The following is a 19,156-nucleotide window of genomic DNA, read 5'->3' on the forward strand; positions in this document are numbered from 1 at the left end:
TTGGTCCTGTGAATGTACAAGCTTGGCAGTGACAATATATGCAAACAAACGAACCACATGTAAGTCACAATAAGCTTTGTGGGATAGGTACAACATCCATTTAAATCTCAAGTTAAAAAAAAAAAAAAAAAAAAAAAGAGAGAGAATAGAGGAAATCACCCTCAAATAAAGTCTAGTCAGGCAGATAGTCTTGTGATACCTTATACATAAGTAAAATTAACATAAACATATTTTAAGGCCTTTAAAGTAAAACAGACTGACATACTCAAGAGTCAAGATCGTATCTTTTATTGGAACATGTTTCAAATTTACATATTTCATTCCTTTTTGTTGATTTGTTTATACACTAGATGACATCTGCTTCTGTGGAAGTAGTTCAGCAGTTCCAGAGAAAGGCAATGAGGAAGTAATTTCATAACGCTCAGTAGCACCACCTCTGCATTAGTCACAATACAAATTGCATGACTCTTGTATCTCACTGCAGTATTCAGTCCATTATACTGCAGTTTTCTTTGGAACTCTCAATACTTGCTTGTCAGGATTTGATCATCAAAAGTGTCCACATTTTTTTGTGACCAAAAACGGCTCTAAAGTGAATTAGGGATCATTAACATTTTGCTAGCTGTGGACATAATGGTTGACTTCACATGGCGTGGTTTTCATTTCATATAACATTCAGAGACTGGTTTTAATTTGAAAAAGAAATCATGTTACGTACGTATCACATGTGATACTGATGCACTACATAAACTGACAACAGCAGCCATAAGAAAACAGAGAATTTATTGGGTTCAAAACAGTTGCATTTAGTATTAAAGTATAATATTTTCATGACTTATTTATGCACACACTTAAGGTTTAAAACGATAATACAAAAGGTTTTCAAGTAACATAAAAACACCTGTACAGAATCCACTGAGCACAATTACCTCAAAATAAACCTGTTTCACATCAAAGTAATGAAGAGAATATATCCATGCTAACCTTTAATACATTCAGGTATTAAAGGCTCGTATCACAACGTCACGTCAACATCTATTTGTTCTCTTTCTGGAGTGTTTGGCCATATATTCACACATATTTTCTACATATTTGGCCATCAGCAGCAGCAGTGATTGGAGTTGTCATGGAAATGTGTTGAAACATATTCAAGTAATCCACACAGTAAATTTTGGTAAGAAATGTGGGGTTATGTATGATATTACATTATGCTTTTTTTTCTTCTTTTTTTTTTAACCAGGAACAGGAGCATTATGGCCAAGATAAGCTGCAGCGCAATTAACCATCTTAAAGAAAGGATAGCACATGATATCACATGAAAATAGAAGGCAAGTATAAAATGATAAATGCAAACACATAATTTAAAAACCATTCTGCATTTAAAATCCCTCAATGAATTTTCTATAGACCATTATAGGACTTTGTTTTGTTGTGGTTTCAGTTCAGTAACATCATTAAAACACATTCAGGATCATATGAGTCACAGCAGTCTGTCTGTCTCTTCCCCATTTCTCACTGATGCACAAAATTTCACAATAAATCCTCACTCTGCACTAGACACTTTGATAACCACTGTCTACAAACAAAGACGTAGACTGGTCAGCAGAAATAAAAGGCAAAATAGGTCTTTGACACACAGGCAGACCCACAGTACTCTGGGTGTTAGTCATTATTTCTGGCAGTATTGGTTTTGACTCATCTGGAGCATTTTCACTGTATCTGCTCTCTGGAATCACAATATCAGGTTGTTTGACAACACTTTGAAATGCCTGATACTCATAATCCACTAGAGGAGAGCTGTGTAAGTCCTGAGGAACACCACCATAGCATGGGTTTTCATCACACCTAGTGACCTCTTCACCAGGCATGTTTTCCTTCATACAATCACTCATCATTTCATTAAAGTCGTCACACTGGGACTCAGATCCACTTGAGAGGGACGACTGACTGGAATCTTCTGCATATGAAAATCCCCCAGAATCTGCATTGTTGCACTGCTGATATGACATGTCTGTTGTCATGGCAGGTGAAACTACTGGTGATATGTTAATAAGTGGCTGAGCCTGGCAGGTCGACATGTCAGTCTCACTAGGATGGTACGCAGACTCACAAGGCATTTCAGCCTGTGTCTGAATCTCTGAGACGCCGGTCAAGATCTGCTGTGGAGAGCTGGGTATGACAATAGAGTAGGTCTTATTGTAAAAGCAGGATGAACCTGAACTGGAAGCCTCAGCTCTGACATCAAAGGGATTGTACGTGGAGGACAGTAAACCGCTGTCTTTGTCGGATTCTTCGAGCAAATTTGTGGCCCCTGGTGACACTGGGCCAAAACTGGGGAAGGTTTTCATGAGGGCTGCTTTAACACTGTTAATAACATCAACAGGTTCGGTGTTAGCATAGCTGGAAGAAGAGGATCCCATGCTGATTCCACTGCTTTTAGGACTCCCACTGCTGCTGTACGCCAGCGACTCCTTTGACCTGATGACAGACAAATAAGTGCCTTGAGATAATTATGTATTATGGTTGGCGCTGTTTAACCCATAAAGACCCAAACATCCATCATCGGCCAAAATCATCTACTGATCTAAACTGTTTAATACCTGTTGATTCACTAATCCTATCAATACATGTCAATAACTGGTGTAAAATACAGTTTGTCATCTTTTCATGGTCATCAGATATGACCTATTTGGATGTTCAGAGGCTCCATAGTGAATGTGGAAACACTGTCGTCTTCTACAACATTGATTCACCAGTAAAACCCATGGAGTCGGCTCAATGACAGTGGATGGAAACACTGGGTTTATGTTCAGTTAATGACAGATGTTGCTGAAAAAGTCATGTTTTCTTCAGCTTTCTCCAATTTTTGATATGATAACTCTCAACTTTACTCTGAGTTTTTATGAACATCTACATGACTAGAAAATTAAATATAAGAAAATACATGATTTACACACAAAAACCCCACAAAATACAGAAGATAGTATTAAAATAAACGGGCAAGAAATGGTAAATATAAAGAAAAATTAATTTGGGAACTGAGACAAATGTCACACTGGGTCCTTATAGGTTAAAATATAAGAGAAGAAAGTGCTGCAATTTACAGACAACAACAGCTTCAAGAGGAAATATGATGCATTTTGAATATACTCTTGCATTACTAACCCTGTTTTGCCTGCGTCTGGAGTAGTGGGCTCAACACTGACAGGGTAGATGATGGGCAACACAGGCGTCAATATCTGCAATTACGATAATAAAAAAGCAAAAAAAAATTCCAATTTGAAACATTTGAGTTTAAGATGTCATGTAACAAATGTATTTTCCCAAAATATCCTGTATGAAACACTTGCAGTGCTTAAGAAGCTATGAGAAGCCATAAGTTTACAAAACCAGATAACTAACCTTCGGTGTCTTTGGTTGTATATCTAGAATTGTTGGTTTTTCACATTTGACAGGTCTGTCCCACCAATTTGTTTTCAACCTATAAAACAATGAACAAAGTGAATACATGAAGTGATGCTGTACCAAGTCACTACACTCAAGACCTGAGAAAAAGACTTTCTTATAGTTCAGAAAGACAAGACTTACTTTACGTAACTGCCAAATATTGCACAGCTGACGATGATTGCAGCAATACTGAGGATGAAGATAATAACCATCTGCAGACTGAAGGGTGACACAGCTGTGGAGATAAAACCATAAGATCAAATTAGTATAAACTGAAAAATTCTAAGGTAGAACATACCTGGTAGTACAGTACCTAATAAAAGTATTCAATCCTGTTGGTTGTTTTTCTTTTTTATTGCTTCAAAAATGGAATAGTTGTAAATTTATGACAAGAACTTCCCAAAAATAAATTACTACAAACTAATGTCAATTAATTGAACTGATTAAAAAGCAAATATTCACCCAATCTGACTCAATTTAACTGAAGGTCCAGCTGACTTGGTGCTAGTAGTCTCACAGACGGTGAAATGGAGATTCCCTGAGTCCACTGAATGTGTCTAAAATGACTGTAGTACAAAGTGATTCACCAGTAAAACCCATTGTGTTTGATCAATGACAGTAGATGGAGATGCTTGTTTTTAGATTCTATTATTGATACCTTTCCTGAAAAAGTTACTTTTTCTTCAGTTTTCTCTGTTGTTGATATAATAACCCTCAACTATAAACTGAGCTTTTATGAACATCTACATGACCTGTAAATTAAATATAGGAAAATACCTGATTTTCGCAGAAAAAAAATACAAAATACAGATGATAATATTATAATAAATGGTGATAAATCACTTAAAAAAGGATAAATATAGGATTAAATTAATTTGGAAAGTCCCACAAAGTAGGTCTGGGTCTTTTTGGGTTAATAAATCTGCCTTCAAAAACTGAGTGACAGTGCTAGAAGTAGACTAGTGAAGGGGGGCAACCAAGACACCAACAGTATGATGACTCTGAAAGGGTTAAAAGCAGCTGAGATGGAGAGACTGTACAGACAACTATCGCCTGGGTTCTTCACTGGTCAAAACATCATGGCAGACTAGCAAAGAGGAAAACCACTTTTGAAAACATCTCCACTCAAAGGCATGTAGGAGACTTCAAGGTCAACTGGACGGAGGTGTTTTAGTCTACCGATATCAAAATGGAGCTTTTTGAACATTAGACTAACGCTTGAAGGACACCAAACACTGATGATGCTGTGACGATGCATCTCAACAAAAGGTCCCGGAAGGCTTGTAGAGGTAGAGGGTGAAATGAATGCAGCAAAATATAGGAAATCCTAGAGAACAACCTGATTCAGTCTGCAAGAGGACTACAACTTGGGAGAACATTTATTTTCCAGGAAGACAATCACTCAGCAAAATCCACACAGTAATGGTTAAAAAAACAGCAAAGTCAATGATCTGAAGTGGCCGAGCCAAAGCACAGATCTCAATCCTCAATCCAAAAGAGAATTTGTGGCTGGACTTGAAAAAGGGCTGTTCAGGCTTGATCTCTGTAGAACCTGACAGAGCTTGAGCAGTTCTGCCAAAAAGAACAGAGTAAAGTTGCAGTGTCCAGAGCCTGACTGACACTGATCCAGACTGTCAGTATTATGACTGAGGCCAAAGGTCCATCTACTGAATTCTGACATGAAGGGGGTGAATATTCATAGAGTTGCTTATTTTACATTATATATTATTAATCAACTGACATTACTTTATAAAGAAATGTTGTCTTTTGACATAAAAAAAAAAAAATGTATGTTCTCAGTAAATTCTTGTCAAAGAAGTCTAATTATATAAATCATGATTCCAGTTTTGAAAGCAATAAAAGCTAAAACATCCAAGGTGGTGAATATTTTTTATAGACACTGTAGTTTGTTGGCTTGATTCTGATACATCAATCAGATCACCGACAGTGTTTTATCCAAACCTAGACTTCTGATGCTTCCTCTTCCTTTGTTCAGAAAACTAAAACAATGCTGGTCACAGCATTAGGCAGAGCAATAACTATATGAAATACCTCTTAAAAACATGCTTTTGTAAGGTCTACAGCTAGATCAGACAAGCACTTACTGTGTAAGTGAAGAATCAAAAATTGCATTTACATTATTTTCTGTCTGCAGAACTGTTTTATATGTTTTAATGCATTTCATTGTCTTGCTGCTAACTGTTTGTAGCTGATAACTAAACATAGGTTTTTGATATTGAGATGTATTTTACAAATGAAGAACATCACTGTTTGCAATAAATGTAGTAAAGTAATATCTAATTTTGTGTGACTGAATCTCACGTTGTACATATTACATGTCACCAAAATGAAAACAGCTGTTATCTTGGCATGTATCTCCTCACTTTTGGAGAGAGATGTGAAAAAGTATTAATAGAAGTGAATATTACACGTCTGGTCATGTTTAAGCTGCAGAGACATTTTCAGCAGCTCTGAACAGACTGTGAAGAGAGGCGGTTACAATGACATCACTTCCTCACCTTTCGGGTGTGTAATTTTTCTATTCACACATTCACATCAGTTTTACAACAAACTGCAACTTTCAACACTTGGAGATTTTTTTTAAATCATACAAATGTACAAATTATGATATAATTCAAACAGGATAAAAATGACTTGTCTCTCATAACGGATTGCTATACTGTACTATACTTCATTTTTCCAAAATGAGGTCCTATTAGACTCGAATCGTGTTAACCAAAGACCCAGTGCAGCTTTTGTGGCAGTTCTCAAATGATTTTTTTCTCCATTTTAAACCTTTCTTAAGTGATTTATCTCCACTTACTCTAACATTATGCTCTGTATTTTGCATTTTTACGTGAAAATCACATATGTTCCTATACTTAATCTACTGATTATGTAAATGTCCATTAAAGCTCAGATTAAAGTTGATGGTTATTATATCCTAAAAAGAGGAAACTAAAAAAGAATATTGTTTCCAGCAAAATACATCATTAACCAAACATAAAACAAGTGTTTCCATCCACTCTCATTTATTAAACTCCATGGGTTTTATTGGTGAATCAATATTATAGCAGATGACAGTGTTTCCACATTCACTACGTAGACTCTGAATGGCCAAATGGGTCATATCTGATGACCATGAAAAGACGACAAACTGCACTTTACATCAATTATTTACATGTATTGATAGGATTAGTGGATCAACAGGTATTTAACATTTTATGTCAGTGAATGATTTTGAATGTTTGGATCTTTATGGGTTAAACTGGGATAGTGAAACATGTAGAATATTCAAGATTATTTCAGTTTAGAAAACATGCTGTATATACCAGAGGGCTTCAAAAAGTTTATGGAAAAAGAACATGACCCTCGGTTTTACAGAGATAGACTTAAAGGCTGGTATCGATGCTTGTGGAGGTGTATTTACCTAGATAGAGCATATGTTGGAAAATAAACAACTTAAACCGTTTTTACCAACTGTCCAACTTTTTCCACTAATTTTTTGAATCCCCCTCATACTGCTTCACAAATGAAACAAAAAGAATGAAGATGATACTCACCAGTTGTAAATTCCTTCTCATTGCTGCTGTCACTAAATCTGCCACTCAGAGGTGTGTAGGTCTTCAGACTGACCACATACGTTGTACTTGGCTCCAAGTCTCGACCACTGATTTCATGGAAGCTCAGCTTATTTATGTTTGCCGTTAAATTTTCAGTTTTCTGCTTTGGAGAAAACAACTTATTAATGAAGAGTTCTAGAAATAAAAAGGTCAATAAAAATCACTGTGTGACATGAAGACACAGATCGTTCTTTTCCATCTGGATAAATCTGGTTAGATGTGTAACTGCTATATCATAATACAAATAATAATAAACACAGATGGCCTTTTTTGGAGCATATTTACCGACTTTTATAATTTCCTATGGAAATGCAACAGTTGTCAGTCACTTAATTTATATCTAACTTCCAGTACTTCCATGGAAAACGATCTACTTTTTATGATATTGGTCTTACCGTTTCATTTGTTCCTTTTTTCCAATAAGTCACCACAGCCTTCAGATCATCAAGGATGGATTTTTTAACCACATTTGTCATCCACTGAATCTCAAAATTACCTCTGAATTCTTCCACTGAGACGATTGATGGAGTTTTAGGTTTTACTGCAGAAAATGAAAGAAAACAAAAGTGAGGTGAAATGTTCCTTTGCCTTAACTTTAATTCATATATATCCATTGCTACTCAAGGTGGATATACAGTATGATGGTCTATTTTAGGGTTAACTCATGAACACAGTCACAAGCAATTTGCAGTGAACACATTACACAACCTATGAACTCTGTGAGGAAGTGGCAGGATAGTTTTTATTATTGTGTTACAATACAGTGTAGCATATGTCAAATAGATGCACTGTTAATTACAAAAAGTAGAAGTCTAATGATTAATAATGAACAATAACTTCATGCATAAATATTCTTTGAATATTCCTCTCTGAAGTTGGTAACTCACTGCTGTCTCGGATACTGATCTGTTTAGACTCCACACTCTGGTTTCCTTTCAGAACAGTGGCTATAAAAACCTCCCCATCAACCAGGACCATATTGATGGAGCAACAACATCCTCTGTCACATGGACTGAAGCTGCACTTCTCCTCCCTGTGGCAAATTCAACAATAACATGCTTTACCATACCATACCATACCATACCATACCATACCATACCACTTTTATTTGTATAGCAAATTTTACCAACACAAAGTCTCCAAAGTGCTGCACAGAGCACAAACTAGCATAAATTAAAAAAAATAAATAAAAGAAAAATAAACTTTAATAAAAACATGTTCATTAACCCTTTCATGCATAATAGTCACTACAGTGGACAGCTATTTTATAGCTGTCCTTTTGTATATCTTGGATTTTATTGTTTTACTTGTATATCAGCCAACACAATGGACACTTATTGGTCAAAATACAGTAATGTCCCGTCAGATAGCGAACTTTAATTGATTGTCATTCCAACATTTATTTCAATATAAAGTAGCTCCTTGTTTTGGATAATCCCTTATGGTCCAACTAAAGCAAAAATGAATTTAAAAGTAAAACTGTGGGTTATTTAGCAACACTAATTGTTAAATTGTCTCTAAAATGTCCCATCAGAGAGATTTCAAATACTGTGCGTTGACCCTTATGCATCATCTCATACACTGTAATTCATACCATTACTGTAACTTTCCTGTTCTTGCCAACCCGATCTGCAGTAAAATATCTGAGTGTAAATGAACAGCTAATTGTTATTAGACTGTAATTAACATGTTTTTTGTTGTGTTGTTTTTTGTTTTGTTTTTTAAACAAAAAGTTGTTTTTTTGGTTATTACTTGAGTGAGTAATAACTAGTATGATAGTATGTTAAAAAATGTGAGGAAACATCACATTAGCAGCATTAAAAATGTATTTCGTAGTTTCAGTCAGTAAATGCATGTTTCTTTGCTTCAAAAACATGGTGTCCAGCTGAGTGGATATTTTTTTTTAACTCCGTGAAAAATAGGTTCATAAAAAATGTTCAATCACATTGTTTTTTTAATGCCTAAAGAGAAATAAAAACACAGGAAAAAAACCTTGAATAAGGTTTTCATAATTCATCCATGAAAGGGTTAACATACAATCAATAATATAATAAACATATAGAATAAAAGACAGTCGGAACCACACAATTCTCATACTTTGAATATGGAAAATACTGTGACAGCCTGGAAATAGTTTTAGTAGGATATATCCTTCATAATCTTACAATTATAACTAGCTAAACTCTATGAAAAAAGAAAAAAAGATAACTCACGCTTCCTCATTTTTAAGAGTCATTCTGTAGTCGGAACAGTTCTGTGCGTAAAAGTTACAGGACATGGATTCTTCATAGTCGTTGGTGCAGAGCAGATTAAGTCCTGTATCAGCCCCTGAAACAAACAAACAAACACATTTACAATACACTGTCTCATAAACAAGTCTTTTCCATACTAACATTACCTACCACTGATAGTGAGTGCAGTCCAAATCCTTCCCAAAATAAGCAGGATCATGTACATCCTGTGGCCAACGCGTCTGACACCAACAACAGCAGACATGTTCTTTTTAAAGCTATGAAACTGGAGGAGCTCTGAACCAACAAATAAGGACAAGAATCAAAATAACCTCTGCATGTCCCCTCTGAAGCCTTTTACTCCATAACTGAGCGTCAGGAACAACAATCCGACTCTTTCTCGTTGGAAGCTGCTGCGCCTTGACAGTTCAATGCCAGACTTCCTGAAATGAAAAGCGTTTATGGGAAATGTTGCGCCACAGATTCAGTGGAGGTACGTCCCACTGTTTGCGCAGTTAGTACCCACCAAGTCTGCCAGCACTGTGGGAAAGCACGCACAACTTTAAAGGAGAGTCTAGCGTCAGCCTGGAAAAATGTGGATGAAAATATACAGGAACTAAAGGTTTATCTGCTTTGACTGTTAAATATAATGTCAATATAATGTCAGCTCTGAAAACAGACACCAGTCATGTGACGTATTACACATAAACCAGCAAAAAAAAAAAAAATACTAATAACCTCCTGAGACCATTTAATACTGATTGAACTCTGTTGCATTTATTTATTTATATTTGTCAAATTTATTTATTTATTTATTTACTATTATTTGTATATTATGCTTTGTATTTTTAAATCTATGCATTATTTTCTTAAACTTATATGTTCAAATGCTGTTTCCCTTTTGACATCTTGTTATTTGTTTAAATTTTTGTACTATATACTCAAATGTTGTTAATAAAGTTGAAAGAAAAAAAAAAACAAACTCCTGAGACCAGGAAAGTGAAAATCTTTAGCTTTTTTTCATTAAACAATTGTCTTAATTGGAAACTGCATAATGCAGCAGTTTTTCAGATACATTTCTGAAATTATTCTTATTTATTTATTTATTTATTTATTGAATGTCCTTTGCAATGGACAGCATTTTTTAAGTAAAACTGTCAAACTTTTGTCCTGGTCTTACACTGGACAAAAATGCATTGCTGGGTCTCAGGAGGATAAATAAGAAAAAGCTTACGAAACCCAACCCTGTGGTCTTTAAATCTTACTTAAATTCCTACCTAGACACTTTTAAATTTTGCACGAACTCTAAAGCTGTGAAAATTAAAGCCTTTTGTAATGAATTTAAGCTATAATTTATTTAAACTTAGTTTACCTGTTCTTTTCTTTTTGTTCTTTAACTTATTTTATTTACTTAATTTACTTATTTATGTATTTATATTATTTATTTTCTTCCGGCCTTGCCCCGAATATTATGCATTACTTGTTATTGTTTATTAGTGTTATTGATTGCTGTTGATCTGTTTTGTATACTGCATTTTATAAATAAAGTTGAGAGAAAAAAAAAAAAAAAAGCTTACACATATGTATAAAGCTAAAATGTCCAAATCGTCCCCATCGTTTCAATTGTTTAAGTAAACTGAAAATGTATTTTGAATCTCTAAAACGTATCGAATTTAATTAAAAAAAAAAAAAAAGTTTATTTGTTCATCAGTTTTACTATAATTAATAAATTTGTCACTTCACATTGTTATATTTTTCTTTTCTAACTGTATTTTTTACTTATTGTTAAATCTTCATCTTTATTCTCTTTAATTAATTAATTTATTTATATTAATATATAATTATATATGATTGTATTACATTATTTTATTGTTTAATTTATTTATTCTTGTACTTTCTATGTCTTCTTATTATTAGTTTAAGATTATTGTGTCTTGGAATGTCTGATGTTCTGTATGTTCTTGTTATATTCATATTTTTTGTATGTTCTATTGTTGAATAATAAACACATTCTTCTTCTTCAAAAAAAAAAGCTAAATTAATAAATTAAATAAATAAATAAATAAATAAATAGATAAATAAATAAATAAATAAATAAATGAATGAATAGTGAAGCACTTTACTACAAAAACTAAACAGGTGCATACTACACGTTTTAAAAATGCAATTATAATCTCATAAAAGTTACAAAAGAAATACAGAATCCAAAAGTAATAATATATGTATTAAAGCAGCGGATAAGCAATTTATAGATATTATGATAATTATTAGAAATAAAAGCTCTGATATCAATTTGACCCATAAAGACCCAAACATCCACTGACAACCAAAAGCATCTACTTATGTAAAATGTTTAATAGGCTACCCATTGATCCACTAATCCTATCAATACATGTGAATAATTGGTGTGAAATGCAGTTTGTCATCTTTTCATGGTCATCAGATGTGACCCATTTGGACATTCAGAGGCTCTGTAGTGAACGTGGAAACACTGTCATCTTCTACAACATTGATTCACCAATGAAACCCATGGAGTTTGACAAATGACAGCGGATGGAGACACTTATTTTCATGTTCAGTTATTGATAGATTTGCGGTAAAAGTCACTTTTTCTTCAGTTTTTTCTGTTTTTGATATAATAACCCTGAAATCTAATGTGGGCTTTTTTTTATGAAAATCTACTTGATCACTAATCCAATATGGGAAAATATATGATTTTCACTGAAAAAACACAAAACACCGAGGATAACATTATAATAAATGATGATAAATCACTTAAGAAAAGTTAAATAGAGAGAAAAATTCATTTGGGAACTGCTATCATAGTAGCACCGGGTCTTTATGGGTTAATATGTAGCCTGCTAGTAATTACAATGAAAACAAAATGATGTTCCTGTAAGATAAATATTAAATTGTAGGTTTGACACTTGTTTAAAGGATTAGAGTGAGTCTCCAGAGAGGTGGAGATGTGGTATACTGGATATAAGCAGGAAGAGCATGTAAATACAGTTTAATAAAATAATCATCATATTCAGATGGGTTCTGTGAGGTTATCACTGTCTGAAATAACTGGCAACACTTGTACATTTGTCTTGTTGTGTGTCAGTGGGTGTCACAGTGGATAACTTGGGTCTTATTTTGACTGTGTTTCAGGAAAGACAACAGCGATGCAGATCTTCTGTGAAGGAGGAGGCCTGTCTGATGGAACCATTCATCCATTGGTTGTTGTTTTCCGTCAGATCCAGTAGATCCTGTGGTAGGTATAAATCCACTTCCTGTCTCTTCAGGACCCACATTTACAAAAACACACGATGGTCATTCTGATGTAGAATTCTTCACAAATTTAGCAGTCCAGTCTGTAAACAACAAGAGTTGTTTTACAGGTGATGAAAGGTTTTATGGCAGGGATTTTTAAAGTGTAGGACAGTGAGCCTCCTCGATGAGAACTCAAAAGCAGCCGCATGTTTTCTCCTGTGTGTCCAGATAATCTGCACTACTGCACCTCACTAACAAGAGCTGCTTGCAACCAGGTAAATTGTTCATGTTCATATTCATCATCACTGGAATGAAGTATTCTCTGTTTTGCGCCGCATGACCACCTGGTTATGCGGAGGTGTTTTTCTAATACTTAAAGGTTAACTGTGTATACTGTGTGTGTGTAAACTAATGCTATGTAATGTGTGAGTGTAGCCTTAATTTTTTAAATGTTTCTAATTTTATGATTGCTGGTATTTTACATCTTATCCAGGGACAACAGTTGAAAATAGCTTTTTTGCTAATACTGGCACTTTTACAGAAATGTTCATTAATGTGTACTGTCCCTGCTAAACAAACAAATAAATAAATAAAATAAACAAATAATTGTATGTTCTTAAACATACTTTTTAAACATTTTAAACATCTATATCTGTGTATGTGCATAAATATCTTTTTTGACATCTTTGTGTGTTTTTACCATCTTTTTTTAAACAAATTTTAACATCTGTGTATGTATTTACCAATTTTTTTTGCTCATTTCAACATCTTTGTGTTTTGTTTTGTTTTGTTTTTAAATTTTTACACATTTTAACATCTTAGTGTGTTTTTAACATATTTATTTGCATATTTTTGCATCTTTGTGTGTTTTTAACATCTTTTAAAATACATTATTACATCGGTTTATGTTTTTAAAATCTTTTTTTTCCACATTTTAACATGTTAGTGTGTTTTAAAACATCTTTAGAACACATTTAAACATCTTTTTTAAAAAAAAACATAAAAAAAGCCAAAAAAAAAAAAAAAAAAACCTCTTCAATTTTAAAGACAACGCAATTTAACTTTGCAACAGATTTTTTTAAAAATATGTTCACTCATCTGACGTTATTCCACATCAACACTTGTGGGTTACACTTAAAATGATCTCCCCATTCCAGTAACTAAATTGAAAGCAGTTAGCAATAGCCCTAACCTCAATTCACCAAAATCATACATTTTGAGGTCTATTTGTGCAATTTCTCAAATTACATAATGAATAATAATGAATAGATCAACATCAGTCAGACATTTTATCATCACTCCACACCACACCGCTGCTTTTCATAATACTGTCTCAATATCATGCTTAAATCCTTTCCATAACAGCAATAAACTGATAGCCTATGTTGCCACATTGGTGCTTAGTTTCAATATGACACTGGAGTTTATATGGTCGCATACTTTTGTTAGTTAGCACCTCTTTACAAATAACACACTGTAACAGCAGAGCATCATCAGGACCAATACATGAAAAGCCAAACTTAAAATAATCAAGGTCGCACTCCCTCCATTTTCTGCTCGGCCCAGACTTTGTGTCCTCTCTCACTTCCACTTGAGGTACTAAAAATCAATGCATTTTGTCCCTTGCATGTACTGTAGTTAGCTAACCACTTTACACTTTTTTTCTTTTTTATTCAGGTTTATTTTTTCTCATGCCATGCCTCCCCTGAAGTCCTCTGGGAAGAATCATAATCCAGAGCTGTGTAAGTTCTGAGGAACACCACCATGGCAGGGATTTTCATTACATCCAGTGACCTCTTCATATGTGGTATTTTTGCTTCATAGAATCACAGTTCATTACAGTTGTCGCACTGGGACACGGTTGCATCAGTTTCACTTGAGAGACACGACTATGGGGTCTTCTGCATACGAAGAGCCCCCACAATCTGCACTGTTGCACTGCTGATATGATATGTCTGTGGTGATTCCACTAGTATTAGGACTCCCACAGCTGCTGTACATCAGTGACTCCTGTGACCTGATAACAGAGACAATTTAATAGTATTTACATAGATAATACAACCCCTCCCACAGTGAATGTGATGTATTTTGAATATAGTCTTGCATTACAAACCCTGTTTTGTCTGCGTCTGGAACATCATGTTCAACACAAAAAAAGTTGAAAGGCAACCCAGATGAGATTATCTACATTTAGGAGCAACAAACATTTTCAAAAATTTTTCCCCAAAATATATTGCATGAAAAAATTATTGTTCCCAAAAATGTTTTATACAAATATAACAGCAATGACTTTTTAAAACTCACCTCTGCTGTCTTTGCTTGTATATGAATTATTTTTGTTTTTTGGCATTTGGCAGCTCTTTCCTCCCAAATTGTTTTCAGCCTAAAATTCAATGAAAATACAGTGTACATCAACAAGTGATGCTGAACCAAGTCACAGCACTTAAGAGCTCAGAGAAAGGCTTTTCACATTGTTCAGAAAGACATACAAAAAATCTGCACGACTTACTTCACATAACAGCCAAATATTGCACAACTGATGATGACTGCAGCAATACTGAGGCCAGAAATAATAACCATTTTCAGACTGAAAGGAGACATAGCTGTGGAGGTAAAAACATGAATTAAAATGTTATTAAAATGTATGGAACTATGGTGGAATAAAAACCCTATATCTCACAGTCACATCATCTTATGAATTATGGGGATTCTGGGATAAAATCGAAAGAAAAAAAGAAGTTTTACCTAGAATGGCCATGAGGTCATTTTGACCTCCATTACTCCCAATGCAAAAATGTTAAATATACTGCAGTTATATGGCCGTCTACATTATATAGCCAGTCCAACACAAAGCTCAAAATACTTTACAATAATGCCTCACATTCCCCCGTTCTAACACACGCACACTTTCCAAAAAATAGCAGTGGGTATACTAGAATTAGACTGTTCTCCAAATTAGCCAAGAGGAAGTATGATTGCCACAGGTCTGTTCACTTGGTCAGGTATTGAGTCAGTCAGTCAGTTGGTTAGTTATAAGAAAATGAGATTGGAAGAAACAGTCCATGCCTGTCCACCAGGTTCTGGCAATGCTGCAGGACATAGATGGTGGAGAGTCTAACAAAACAAACTGTGCATCAAGTGCCTTTGACCTGTGTGTGGTCAGTGTACTGTCAAGGTCTTTAGTGTCTGTGCTGGTGGTGAGTCGGCCTGTCCTCCCCAAACATTTTCGACTGAGGCTCTGTTTCTTTGTAAATATTTCTGAATTCATGGTCATTTCTCATGAGAGTAAGGGACTGTTACTACTGTGATGTTCAAAGGTTATGGATGATTTAAATTTTTGTCTGTTTGACAGCTTTCTCATGTATTTTTCTATTGATAGTTTCGCTGAAGTTAATTTGTTTTGTTGTATTGAACAATGGCGGATTTACCTACCGCCGCACTCGGTACCCCCTGTTTGAGCACATAAAATGTTGAAAATAACTCGACCGGTCTTGCTAGGATCTGAACCCACTCTTCTGCACTGTAAACTCTGTAGACACTGTAGTCTCTTGTAATGCGGGGGGGGGGGGGGGGGGGGGGGGTCTATCAAGAAGAGACAACTGTCTATTCAAGCAGCATTTTGGTCTGCATGCCAGAAAAACAAACAGGCAGCTACAGAAGGTATGTAATGTATTATTATACAGTGGGAACTATATAACTGCATGGACTCAATATTAAATATCTGTAAGTTGCCGTGGAACACAGCCAACGATTGATTGAATCACAAAAAGTTATCAAACATAGGCCTATACCTCTAGTGTAGCCTGTTGTTTGTCATTTTAAGTTATTTGGAATGCAATAAAATTCAATGCCAACTGAGGCCAACCTTATTAAAGCCAACTCTTTGCTTTGGTTCCAAAAGTGGTCGCATTAGTGAGGTTAAACTGTATTGTTAATTTTACTTCACTTTGCCCTCTTGAACCCCCACTGGGGCTCCGAACCTGGACCATACCATTCACCTGCCTCCCTGCCTTCATTTTTTCTGGATCCACCACTGTATTGCTAAAACAAACAAAATCCTAATGTGGCAAAATTCACACAATTCTGATGTTATGTTATGTTATGTTATCATTTTTTACATGCTATTTTGAAAAAAGAAAATTATAAAATATTCCAGGAGCAGACTTCCAAAAAGCCACCTGACAAAATCAATAAAGATATACCTGGCTTCTAAACAGTTAATTCTGATACTACTACTACTACAGTTAGAGCCTAAAGTTTAAAAATACGAAAAGAATAGCTAATAGACTATATACAGAGTTAAACTATAATAGTAGTTATGTATGTGCAATGTTTATAATTATTACACTTAATAAATGAAATAAAAATCATGTGAAGATGATACTCACTAGTTGTAAATTCCATCTCATTGCTGCTGTCACTAAATCTGCCACTCAGAGGTGTGTAGGTCTTCAGACTGACCACATACGTTGTACTTGGCTCCAAGTCTCGACCACTGATTTCATGGAAGCTCAGCTTATTTATGTTTGCCGTTAAATTTTCAGTTTTCTGCTTTGGAGAAAACAACACTTATTAATGAAGAGTTCTGTAAATAAAAAGGTCCTTGGATTTGTATGATAATAATCACTGTGTGACATGAAGACACAGATAGTTCTTTTCCATCTGAATTAATCTGGTTAAACATGTAACTGGTATATCGTAATACAAGCAATAATAAATAAAAACAGATAACTAATGACAGAGGGTCTTTTATCAGGCATATTTTACCTCTTTTTAATGAGATGTCAATCAGTTAATGTCAAACTAACTTCCAGTACCTCCAGGGTAAATGATAAATGATCTATGATATTGGTCTTACCGTTTCATTTGTTCCTTTTTTCCAATAAGTCACCACAGCCTTCAGATCATCCAGGATGGATCTTCTAACTACATTTGTCTTCCAATGAATCTCAAAATTACCTTTGAATTCTTCCACTGAGACGATTGATGGAGTTTTAGGTTTTACTGCAGAAAATGATAGAAAACAAAAGTGAGGTGAAATGTTCCAAAGCCTTAACTTTAGTTCATATATGTCCATTGCTACTCAAGGTGGATATATGATGATCTCATTTACAGCTAACTCATGAACAGTCACAAGCAATTTGCAGTGAACACATTACACAACCTGTGAACTCTGTGAGGATATAGCAGGATAGTTTTTATTATTGTGTTACAATACAGTGTAGCATATGTCAAATAGATGCACTGTCAGTTACAAAAAGTAGAGGTCTAATGATTAATAATGAACAATAACTTCATGCATAAATATTCTTTGAATATTCCTCTCTGAAGTTGGTAACTCACTGCTGTCTTGGATGCTGATCTGTTTAGACTCCACACTCTGGTTTCCTTTCAGAACAGTGGCTCTAAAAACCTCCCCAAGAACCAGGACCATATTGATGGAGCAACAACATCCTCTGTCACATGGACTGAAGCTGCACTTCTGCGTCCTGTGGAAAATTCAACAATAACATGCTTTGAATATGGAAAATACTGTGACTGATTTCTGGTTGGTAATGGTCAACTTCATACAGTGTATAATCTGCTTAATCAAAATAGTTTTGATATGAAATCCCCTTAAAGAATCAGTTGAAATTAGTAACTTTTTAAACTCTGTATTAACACACAAATGAAAAAAATGAGGACTCACACTTCATCGTTGACAAGAGTCATCCTGTATTCAGAACAATTCTGTGCGTAAAAGTTACAGGACATTAATTCTTCATAGTTGTTGGTACAGAGCAGGTTAAGGCTTGTATCAGCCCCTGAAACAAACACACAAAAAACATACACATTTACAACAGATTGCCACACAGACAGAATTTTTCAAGTTCACATACCATCATTACGCACCATTGACAGTGACTGTGGTCAGAAAATTCCCAAAAATAAACAGAATCAAGTACATCCTGTTGCCAAATTTTCTGAAACCAAACAGAACAGCAGGCACTTTCCTTTTAAAGCTGTGAATTGTAATTAGTCTTGAAACCAGAGCTAAGTTTATAAATACGCATCACTCCTTGTTAGGTCCATCCTGAAACAACTCACTCTGTTAATGCTAGTAATCTTAAGAAGCACCAGTACTTTTCTTTGGAACATACTCTTCCTGAAATGCAAAGCACTTAATTGGAAATGTTGTGTCAGACATTCAGTGTAAGAACTTCCTACTCTTTGTGTGTGTGTGTGTGTGTGTGTGTGTGTGTGTGTGTGTGTGTGTGTGTGTGTGTGTGCGTGTGCGTGCGTGCGTGCGTGCATGCGTGTGTGTGATGAATAGTGGAAAGGGGAAGCATCTTAAACGTCAGGAACAATTGTTTAGCATCCGTCCTTTATTGTACTGAATGCAGTATGGGTGCAGAGGAGCTGAGGATGCCTTTTTTTTTATTTTTAGAGTAATTTATCTGTCACTAGTTCTCTATCTTACGTTCACTGTCAAAATTGTTGAAAAGTGTTGAAAATACCTCTTTCTCTATGCTGAATTCCTTCTTGTACCTTTGTTCCTGAACACTTTCTTGCTCATCGAAATCCCACTTTTGTTACCCTGCCCCCCAAAGGGGAGGCAAG

The 19,156-nt window shown here is 34.9% G+C and overlaps 2 protein-coding genes across 4 annotated transcripts; both read right to left on the bottom strand.

Moving 5' to 3' along the window:
* Nucleotides 1-272: 272 nt before the first annotated feature.
* On the bottom strand, nucleotides 273-9,824 carry LOC115411933 (uncharacterized). 3 transcript variants are annotated; one of them, XM_030124249.1, is made up of 10 exons: nucleotides 9,634-9,824; nucleotides 9,473-9,543; nucleotides 9,284-9,398; nucleotides 7,958-8,103; nucleotides 7,466-7,611; nucleotides 7,011-7,173; nucleotides 3,589-3,682; nucleotides 3,403-3,481; nucleotides 3,166-3,239; nucleotides 273-2,478 (listed from the first exon to the last, which is right to left on the bottom strand). In XM_030124249.1, exons 1-10 carry the CDS (start codon nucleotides 9,639-9,641, stop codon nucleotides 1,554-1,556), a joined length of 1,821 nt encoding a protein of 606 aa, XP_029980109.1. In that variant the 5' UTR covers nucleotides 9,642-9,824; the 3' UTR covers nucleotides 273-1,553. The 3 variants fall into 3 exon arrangements, with proteins under 3 accessions (XP_029980109.1, XP_029980094.1, XP_029980101.1); XM_030124234.1 differs by having other exon boundaries at nucleotides 9,473-9,823; XM_030124241.1 differs by having other exon boundaries at nucleotides 7,011-7,170; nucleotides 9,473-9,819.
* Nucleotides 9,825-13,717: 3,893 nt separating this feature from the next.
* Nucleotides 13,718-18,562, bottom strand: LOC115411951 (uncharacterized). The gene is made up of 9 exons (XM_030124261.1): nucleotides 18,449-18,562; nucleotides 18,246-18,360; nucleotides 17,900-18,045; nucleotides 17,415-17,560; nucleotides 16,945-17,107; nucleotides 15,066-15,159; nucleotides 14,861-14,939; nucleotides 14,670-14,740; nucleotides 13,718-14,573 (listed from the first exon to the last, which is right to left on the bottom strand). Exons 1-9 carry the CDS (start codon nucleotides 18,501-18,503, stop codon nucleotides 14,429-14,431), a joined length of 1,014 nt encoding a protein of 337 aa, XP_029980121.1. The 5' UTR covers nucleotides 18,504-18,562; the 3' UTR covers nucleotides 13,718-14,428.
* Between the last annotated feature and the right edge of the window lie 594 nt (nucleotides 18,563-19,156).

The sequence above is a fragment of the Sphaeramia orbicularis genome, chromosome 3 (genome assembly GCF_902148855.1).
Source record: "Sphaeramia orbicularis chromosome 3, fSphaOr1.1, whole genome shotgun sequence".
Classification (NCBI taxonomy): domain Eukaryota; kingdom Metazoa; phylum Chordata; class Actinopteri; order Kurtiformes; family Apogonidae; genus Sphaeramia; species Sphaeramia orbicularis.

What these genes read in the sequence shown, in the direction of transcription:
- LOC115411933 (XM_030124234.1), bottom strand. Translation starts at nt 9,566, where the DNA reads ATGTCTGCTGTTGTTGGTGTCAGACGCGTTGGCCACAGGATGTACATG. An exon ending in TGAGAAGGAATTTACAACTG is followed by an intron (nt 3,683 to 7,010) that starts GTGAGTATCATC and finishes TTATCTCCACAG; the next exon opens with CTGTGTCACCCTTCAGTCTG. An exon ending in TACAACCAAAGACACCGAAG is followed by an intron (nt 3,240 to 3,402) that starts GTTAGTTATCTG and finishes TCGTAATTGCAG; the next exon opens with ATATTGACGCCTGTGTTGCC.
- LOC115411951 (XM_030124261.1), bottom strand. Translation starts at nt 18,503, where the DNA reads ATGTACTTGATTCTGTTTATTTTTGGGAATTTTCTGACCACAGTCACT. An exon ending in GACCACAGTCACTGTCAATG is followed by an intron (nt 18,361 to 18,448) that starts GTGCGTAATGAT and finishes TGTTTGTTTCAG; the next exon opens with GGGCTGATACAAGCCTTAAC. An exon ending in CCAGACGCAGACAAAACAGG is followed by an intron (nt 14,574 to 14,669) that starts GTTTGTAATGCA and finishes CTCTGTTATCAG; the next exon opens with GTCACAGGAGTCACTGATGT.